Below are 9394 nucleotides of genomic sequence, written 5' to 3' on the forward strand. Positions count from 1 at the left end.
GTCTGAAAGACCGACTGGTATGACTTGACTCCAAGTCCCATGATGCACCTGTGGTGCCCACTTGGACACAAGCGGTGAGCCAGTAAGCAGCAGGTAAACAAACCTATCTCACTGGGACGAGGAGCCAAACAAGGCGTATGCGCTGTCTTACCGTCTTGCATTTTTAATGGCGAGGAGGATGAAAGTCGAAAAAGAGACACAATTTCGCTGTCAGCAATTCATTCAAAATAATCGCTGAATTGTGTTGAAACGGATAGGCGAGTCGACGGCAAAAAGAGGGACGCGTTTAACCGACGACTGTCGCTACCGGACATCTGCGCATGATGCATTGCACCACTTTTGAGAAAATGGGTGTTTTTAGCCTCATCCTCAGAATAGAGTACATGATCCGAGATGTCGGTTGGGTTCTTTAGCTACCGTGTCATTTCATTGTGTTGGATTCAGAACAACATCCCCTCTGGAGACCTGCAACATGGGGCCCATCATGCAGGAGCGCACAGCATCCACGACACTGAAACGCGTCGTCTCCAAAGAGAAGATTCGGGTAAAATATACTGAAAACAACGGACCTGTAACCAGGTGGGCCCTTATTTTACAGTGACACGAATATGCCTCAACTACAATTGTTATGTTATGATTCAGACATAGGTTAGAGGGGAGCCTGACCAACCACTATTATGTTTCCACAGTTCAAAGAAAGGTAACAAGATGAAGAAAGCAGTGGGCCAGATGAAAAATGGTCTCCCAGGACCAGGTCAGGATAAGGACACAGTTACAACAGTGCAGAAGGTGAGTGAAATGCATCCTGGTTAAATAAAGATAGATAACGTCAACAATGATTGGCCTTTTACAGGATCAGACAGTGTTGCAGTGGGCTGTGTATATCATAAAACTCAAGACAGAAATAATCACACAATTTCTATAATGATTGTTTTACAGGGTGCACAGTCAAAAGGTGGCAGGGTCAAATTTAGCGCTACACGCAATACAAGCAAACTCTCCAGGTATGTTTTGGGGTTTTATTATTCTTACTGAATGCTTTGCTTCAAGTACAGTGAAGCACTAAACCCCCACAGCTTTTCCTTACATTTGTATGTCTCTTTACAGCCCGGAAGGAGGAGATTTGAGGCCTCAAGTCCGCAAACATTTATCTGTACACGGGAAAGAGGAGCAACTGGAAAATCAACGGATATCACAGTGCGGCAACGAGCTACACCAGAATCGTGGGGGGATGGGGAAAAATCGCCGAGCTCTCTCCCTGCCTCTCTCCCCAATATCTGGGCTACGACACATGCCGGCACACCCCCTAACACACTCCCCCACCCCTGAGGCACTACAGCGGCACTACAACCAGAAGGATGAAGACACCGACAGCGCCAGTGATCTGTCTGATTCTGAGAGGCTGCCTGTACTGCCCTCTCCCTGTACCCCTTGCACTCCTCCTCACCTCAACCTCCGGGCCGAGGTCATCAACACTAATGACTTTCCCCCGGACTTCCCTGGACCACATGGGGCTGTGGGTGATGAAGATGAGAGTGAAAAACCCAGCTACAGTTACCCAGACTTTCTGCCTCCTCCCTTTAACAGCTGGAGCCTGAGACAGCTGGCGGTGTTTCTTCATACGGAGGGCCGTGGCGCCCCCGGCCCAAGCCTGTGGGGAACCTAGAGAAGTACCTGGAGAGGCTGCTGCAACTGGAGTGGCTCCAGATCCAAACAGTGCAAGCAGAGAGCAGCCGTCCGCCCGGCAGCCGTACAAGGCCTCAGAGCTTCCCCTCTGCCACCACCGCTCACCAGCCCAGGCCTCACACAGCTCCACCATCCCGACTCAACTCCCCTAAAGGGCAGCGGCAAAGCCAGCGGGCCTTCCCATTTACACCTGTCAACAACCCCCCATCACCCGCCTCAGTCCAGCAACAGCATACCCGCTTTCCAGTGTGCCCTCACTGTCACATTCGCTACCCATTGTGCAATGGAAGTTGCTCCGCCTATGCCTACCAGCGCCACTCAAGGCTCAGCCCACTGCTTGAGCGCAGAGCCAAACCTGGAGCACCGGCGAAGAGGAGCAGCAGTGAGACCCGAGCAACCTCAACAGAAGGTAGGAGCCCAGGAGGACAAGGTGGAGGACAAGGCGGAGGAGGAGCCCAGACCCCAGTTAGCCCCTCAGCTGGAAGGAGTCATCTCAAACAAATGCAGGCTTCAGGCAATGCCCGTAAGCAAACCCAGGAATCAGGAACTAACACAAACACCCGTGGTCAGGTGAGGAAAAGCCGGGTTCGAGCTAACTCCGAGACAGATATAAAAAAAGAGCCTTGTGGCAGTAAAACAGCTGGTGCAGAGAAACGTGTTTTTGCTGCGAATAAGAAAGAGGTCATCACCTCCAAGAGAGTAGAGAAGGACTGGCAGAGGAATGAAGCCGGAGGTCAGGCCTCTAAAACTGCTGTGAAAAGAGCTGCTAAAGAGCCACAGTCTCTCTTCAAAGCTCCGCCTATTAGTAAGCAGAATGGCAAAACAAAAAATGTGCACTTTGTTGCAAAGTAACGCATATAAACCTACAGTACAGTGCTATAATTAGTGGTTACTTGGTGCAGGAACTTAAAGCTATGCTTGCTTTCTGTGTAATCTGTGTAATACTAACATGTTGTAACTGTCGTACAGCAGTCTGAGTCAGTCAGTGATGTACATCCTTCTATAGGTAAAAACTAACAAGAAGTCGTGCAGCTAGAATAGAGATAAAACAGCAATGAATTAAAAAAGCATAAGGACACTTGAATAGAACAGAATTATACACACTGTATTTCATTCAAAATGCACAGAAAGTATACAATCATAATGTTAGTTGTGTTTTGACAGAAGGCTCATTATGATCGAAAGCACTACTAGGATATTAAAAATACAGCTTTTATGTAAACTGAATTCTGCTGCACTGCACATCATCATCTCTCAATATACTGCTAATGTTGAAATAGGTATAAAATAAGCATCTACTCTACCATTGGTCAGCTCTCAGCACAAGTAATCCATAGTGAAGTTTAACACAGATCATTACATTTAGGAAATCAAATACGACCATAGCCGTTACTAGTGGAGTTTGTGATGTTGGAATGTATTTGTTTTGAATTATTTTACTTAACTTGATGTTGCATTTTCTTTTCTTTGGTGTGTCATTTTTTTTTTATAAATATAAATTCAATTAAAGCATTTTAGGCTGAAAAGGAGGCACAATGAGTGGTGGTGTACCACAGTGATGTAATTTGTCATATTTGTGCAATGGTTTAAGATTTTTGGTTACAAGGGCTTTTCATGTTTGAACAGCTTGAATTGTAGTCTATGATAATATATTGTATTTTGCATAGAGCTGAGCTCTTTCTATCATTGAAGACGGTGTAATGTTTGCTACGAATGTAAATGCATATTTTTCCAAATTTTATATACCATAGTTATATTTATGAAAGGTGTTGTAGTTGACCTGTACTCATCATTGTCATTATTTTGTTTACATTGTCCTGCACAAAAAGAAAATATTTAGTCAAAGAGCTGAATGTAACTTGGTGTCTATGGCATTGGTCATCCCTGTGATTCAATGGAATTTCTACACATCATAGCTGTTATGCTGTATCATGGTTGTGTTATACATATCATGTCCATATCACACTACATACTTGAAGTCTGTAGAACACTGTGTTTACATTAGTGTGTCTTATCTGTTGGTTGTGATTTACCATGTGCTCTTTACTTAAACTCATGTAAAGTATTAAAGCCATAGATATGAGGCCAGGAGGGACAATATTATTATAAATGTGTACATTACGTTGACATGCACGCAGAAAGATTGTGGTATGTATTTTCTCAATGCTGAATGCAAGTATTTGTAAGGCATAGAAATAAATGTTTTGCACTCAACGGATATTGATTCACCGGCCTTTCTTTGGAACACATTACGAAATGACCTGTCCCTGTTTCTGAGACCTTGCTAAAATCCCAAACTTAACCAGCCTTAACTCTGCGATTGAAAGAATTACAAGTTTTGCCGTCGTTTTAGGAAAATGTCATTTTCATTCAGTTGCATGTCCAAATGTCAACCTAAGTGCCTGGAATATGATCAGAGAATCACAGAAAGCTAATTTTGAATAAAATATTACTAATGCCTTTAAGTTCTTTTTGTTTACCGGATCCTGACTTCTCCCAGAAACATAGCACGTATGATATTGGTTGGACATAAAAATGATACATGTGTTACATCCTCTTCTGTCCTGGAAATGGTTTGAGAAGCCGGCGAAGCTGCTTCTCCCTGTCATTCACGCAACCTGCAACAAAGAGCAAGTATGTACCTGCAGCTGTATTATTTTGATGTAATAATAGGACGATAAAATACCATGGACTTAATTGTATATACTTTTGCACAATTATCAAAAAATGTAGAACATTGTTGCACTAGCAGCAGAGTCAGGTTACCTAAGTTTGTGTTGGCAGTGAAACACGAACTGCCAAATGTTTCTAGGTTGACGTCCTCTCTATAGACGGGGCCATCGTTCCACATGAGATCATAGCCACCCACCCTTTTCTCCTTGCCAGTCAGCCTGATGAGAAAAAAACACAGTTGATAAGAATGCAGAACGAAGAAAAAAAGGAACTCATCGTCAGTTGTATGTTTTTAATCTTAAAATAAACCATAACCTAAAATATAATTCAAAATGTGTATAGATTGGTGAATAGCAATATTGTGATGACTATAATGATTTGGACGGGACAGAGTGCCCTCACATCTGGTCTCCTGACAAAAAGGCAAACACACGATGACAAAGAGATCTTTACCTTCCCTCCATATCAACAACATTCAAAGTGTCTTCCAGGAGCCGGCACTTCATCTCATAATCCTCTTGACTACTGGGGGTGTGTGACGGGGAGGCATTCACCTCAATTAACCACCTGCAAAAAGACGGTAGGTGATGACATTCACCAAACATTTACTTAGTCCTTTGAGCTGGCATCAATCCATGAGCACATAACGTTTGTTAGGTAGGCACACGCAAGCATTGGGGGAGGCACTATCATTGTTGTGTGTCTTGTTATTTACAGCACATCTGTGCAGATTTATTATGTTATTTACACATGGTTATTTATTAACCCTAATATTTACTGCATTGTCTGTTTGGGTATCCAGGGAGGCAAGCCAAACGTGTGTCATGTTTGCTTGTCTGTGCATGCGCTCGTCTGTGCTTCTTTGTGAGCATGCATTGCTTAAGTGCATGTTTGCAAGTGGATACGTGTAGGTGATGATGCACTTTGATAAGATAAGATAAGATAAGATAATTCTTTATTAGTCCCACAGCGGGGAAATTTACAATGCCATGCTTACAGTGTATGACACTTACGGTTTGAGGTTCTGATCCAGTAGGATGTCATACCCATAGAGCTCAAAGCAGTGTTTGTCATTTATGATGACCTTTTGTACACTCTGCAGACTGCGGACAAAGATGTTATCCATCTCTGTAAACAGGGATTCTACAGTCTCTCTGCCATGTTTTGCAGTCAGGTATCTTCGAAGCTGTTGCATCTGCCATTTACATCCCTATTTAGAGATAAATAAAACAATGCAGGAACAAAGTGGAGAAAAAATTGGTTAAAAGAGAGAATATTCAACATCTTTTACCTATTCTGTGGTTGTTCAATTACACACCTTTTCAGGGTCATAGTCTGGCGCTGTTTTTTGAACAGCCACATTGGTGAGGTGCATATCTGAAGAGATGCGCTAAGTAGAATTTGGGAACTTTAATGATGTAAACACGCCTTCCACGGGGATGTGGATGAAAGCGACAAAATTAGGACTAACAGCCTCAGGATATGGGTAAAACCGCGCTATATAAAACTTGGTTGAATATTTAATTAGCCATAGGCTCAACTTTTAAAGGGATGACTCAGAAACAAGTGTATCAACATTCAAATGAATAGAGGAAAAAAATGTTATGATGGTGAAAAAAGGATACACTTGTCATCAATACTGCTAAGGGAGAAGCGGGTGCTTGAGAAGCGGCCAAACCCATCTCGATACAGCCAGGCCTTCAAGGGAACATACTGAAACACAAACACACATTGATTTACAAATGCCCCAATATTTACAATTTGTGTTAACATTGTAATTAACAAGGTTCAATACGTACAGCTGTGACCAGCACATAGACCCTCAGATCAAATTTCCTGCCTGCGGGGACAAAAAGCAAAAAAAGTAAGCAGGGATATAGATCTAATTCCTTTTGCTCACTCATCCTCCTGTTCAAATTTGTACATTTTTTGTTTTCATTCAGTTTATTGTAGCATAACATAGCATTTTATCATTTTCAACTGGGTATAATTCTTGTATTTATCTATCTTTAACTTAATAATTTAAACCTTTTAACTTTTACCTTTCATATTTTTACAACGCTGTATCACTAAATCTAATTCCTGTGTACATTGTAAATTTGGAAAATTAGATTTTGACAACCATTAATTAGGTAGGGGTTCTCTATGTAGCGTTGAGCCACATAGCTTTCCACTTGAGCTGCATCCTTCTGTTCCTCTGAGCGGGTGCCATCCTGTGTAAACACAATATTACCAATCTTAATATGTGGGTGTGATTGTACAATATCTGTTTTTTGATATTCATTTACACCTTATTCCTTGATGAAATAATTGCACAGTACCTTTTTCCAATCCATGATGTCTTTCAGTTTCCTGAACAGGAAAATGCCTTTCCCTTGAGATTTTGCTACCTAAATAAACATACCAGACCGGTTAATTTTCATGTTTTAAATTCTATGTGGTGGTAACTTAATTCTAATTTGGAAGGTCATCCAAATACTAAATTAAATATAATTGTATTGCTCTGTATCACATGCATGGTCTACTTTAACTAACCGGCTTCATGATCCAGGTGCTACCAGGGCTTCTTTTGAATTCCTCAACAAAGAGATGATATTCGCTGGGCAGTGCAAAGGTGCAGGGGAAAAAATCACATTTGGATGCCTCCATGCGGCCAACATCCCTTTCAAGATTTTTCCGGTATCTTTTGAGGTTTTTCACCATGAGGTTTTTGCGAGTCAACTGTAACATAGAAACGTAGAAACACAGCATAAGACTACATTGCTTTTTAGATGATATAAATGATTTATGCTCATTACTGTTCCACCTCGGGTCTCCAAGCATGCCAGGTTGATGCTGCCTCACCTCATAATGGTTGCGAAAGTGGTTTATCCTTACATGTTCCTCCATGTATGAATGATCAAAATTCTCCCTGAGCCAGCCCACATCACACCAGTTAAAGTCCCACTCTCCTTCACTGTGAGAAAAAAAGAGTAGATACCAGATTCAAGCCACAAATAGGACAAATAAGCTGATATGATGATGGACAGACACGCCTACTCACTCTTTGACTTCAACCCAACCTGGTCTCAGGCGCAGGACATCCTGGATGGTGTTGAGCAGGCCACATTTGTAACGCACACAACTTCTTCCCTCCCTGAGGAGACATTGAAGCTTAGTAGCTGATACCAGCAGTCCTTACCAGCTGTTCATTTGCGACATACTGAAGAACAACTCACCGCTCCTCACTTTTGTTGTAGTCATAGGAACCTTTGTATCCAGAAGTCTGCAGTGGTGAAGAAAGCAAACCAAGATTTAGTCACTTTAATTTGGACACTTTATAAACGACAATTAGACAGAGCGCTTTCTGTTTACCTTATACTTAGACATGGGAGCTATGATAATTAACTAACGTAGCATTAAAACTTATGCTTAAGTAATACATTTAATCTAGTTAGCCGTTAAGCTAAGATAGCTAGTCATAGTAGTGTTTGACAACTGCTGCTATGGCAACACGTCAAACAGTCACCACACGGTAAAAGGGGGATGTCCTGTTGTGCTATCCCGTGACCCATTACGGCCCGTTTAATCCCCATTAAACATGACACAAATTGTCATGTTATTTTAATATTTACGGTATTAAATCAACTATTGTTTAAAAAAAAAAAAAAAAGAAAAAAAAAAACCTTTAAAGAGCCGAATTTTTCAGTCATGTAGATTTATGATAGCCTATTTTTAATTTGCAAAATAATGTAAACATCTTCAATTTAGATAGAGATAGAGATCTATGAATAATGTTGTCATTTTATTCAAAAGTCTACCATTTAAAGCACCTAGTCTTTATCCAACACATTTTAATACAAAGCAAACCCGTCTGATCACTCATCAACGTGTTAACACTACTATAAAACCACCACTAAGTGGCGCTAAAGCCTCATCTAACTGAGTGCATCTGTTTGTACCATATGTCGATTAATTTTTTTGCATAAGATATTCCGTGATTAATCAAAGCAATGGAAACCTCGACATATTGACATATGTATGACATTGTATGTATTTAATAGTATGACAGCTTGTTTATTTCGGTTATGTGAATGGATTGCAAAATATAATTGACGAATTGAGGTCAAATTTAACCAACCTTGTTTGAACTTTGCAAATGCATAAATAAAGTTGATCGCCAACTCCATCCATCTTGGATATTTCTGACTAAGTGTTCATCCGATAACATTCTGTAAAGGATTCATTACCACTTGCCTATGTGAGCCTCTTGCTTGACAAAGCTGAAAGTATCAAATTATAAATGTCAAATCAACACAAATAGTTGTTTCGTATTTGTCCATAAAACTAATTTATATTTTTTGTCTTGTAAAATTGAAAGCCAAATCACTTCAAAATTATCAGTTTCTCTGGTTTTACTATTTATTGGTATGTGTTTGAGTAAAACATTTTTATGTTTGTTTTATTCTATAAACTACTGACAACATTTCTCCCAAATTTCAAATAAAAATATTGTCATTTAGAGCATTTATTTGAAGAAAATGACAACTGGTCAAAATAACAAAAAAGATGCTGTAACCTTGATTTACAATCACAGCTTTCACAGTAGGTGCGAGACACTGTGGCTTGTAGGCCTCTCCAGGTCTCCGTCCAACCATTAGACGACCAGGTGTTGGGCAAAGCTGAAATTGGACTCATCAGAGAAGATGACCTGACTCCAGTCCTCTATGGTCCAATCCTTAAGGTCTTTTGCAAACCTCAGCCTGACTCTTCTTTGCTTCTCGTTGATGAAGGGCTTTTTTCTAGCTTTGCACGACTTCAGCCCTGCCCCTAGGAGCCTGTTTCTAACCGTCCTCCGTGGTTGATGGATTGCATCTCAATTGTTTATGTTTCTAAGTGGCAGTAGTCTTTTTTTCTGCATGTATTATTTCCTCAAACATATTGGCTTGAACATCATGAATGATGACATCTAATGTTAAAACACTTTGAGTTGTCGGAAGACTAGAAAAGCGTTATTCAAGTACAGTCCATTTACAATTTAACATGTCTCATGACA

At 40.7% G+C, this 9394-nt stretch overlaps 2 protein-coding genes across 2 annotated transcripts; one reads left to right on the plus strand and one right to left on the minus strand.

Annotated features, from left to right (window-relative positions):
* Nucleotides 1–77: 77 nt before the first annotated feature.
* Nucleotides 78–4132, plus strand: fam217ba (family with sequence similarity 217 member Ba). The gene is given in 5 exon segments (XM_054609102.1): nucleotides 78–579; nucleotides 690–789; nucleotides 940–1004; nucleotides 1108–1658; nucleotides 1661–4132. Coding segments are annotated over 5 exon segments (1701 nt in total). The 5' UTR covers nucleotides 78–472; the 3' UTR covers nucleotides 2539–4132.
* Nucleotides 4133–4194: 62 nt separating this feature from the next.
* Nucleotides 4195–7792, minus strand: ttll9 (tubulin tyrosine ligase-like family, member 9). Its single transcript, XM_054609103.1, has 14 exons — nucleotides 7714–7792; nucleotides 7578–7624; nucleotides 7403–7495; nucleotides 7204–7315; nucleotides 6895–7080; nucleotides 6681–6749; nucleotides 6482–6572; nucleotides 6159–6199; nucleotides 5985–6072; nucleotides 5678–5736; nucleotides 5373–5569; nucleotides 4813–4926; nucleotides 4453–4577; nucleotides 4195–4304 (listed from the first exon to the last, which is right to left on the minus strand). The coding sequence occupies exons 1-14, from the start codon at nucleotides 7726–7728 to the stop codon at nucleotides 4234–4236; spliced, it is 1308 nt and encodes a 435-aa protein (XP_054465078.1). The 5' UTR covers nucleotides 7729–7792; the 3' UTR covers nucleotides 4195–4233.
* Between the last annotated feature and the right edge of the window lie 1602 nt (nucleotides 7793–9394).

The sequence above is a fragment of the Anoplopoma fimbria genome, chromosome 12 (assembly GCF_027596085.1).
Source record: "Anoplopoma fimbria isolate UVic2021 breed Golden Eagle Sablefish chromosome 12, Afim_UVic_2022, whole genome shotgun sequence".
NCBI classification, from domain to species: Eukaryota; Metazoa; Chordata; class Actinopteri; order Perciformes; family Anoplopomatidae; genus Anoplopoma; species Anoplopoma fimbria.

What these genes read in the sequence shown, in the direction of transcription:
- ttll9 (XM_054609103.1), bottom strand. An exon ending in TACAACAAAAGTGAGGAGCG is followed by an intron (nt 7,496 to 7,577) that starts GTGAGTTGTTCT and finishes ATGTCTCCTCAG; the next exon opens with GGAGGGAAGAAGTTGTGTGC. An exon ending in ACATCATGGATTGGAAAAAG is followed by an intron (nt 6,573 to 6,680) that starts GTACTGTGCAAT and finishes GTGTTTACACAG; the next exon opens with GATGGCACCCGCTCAGAGGA.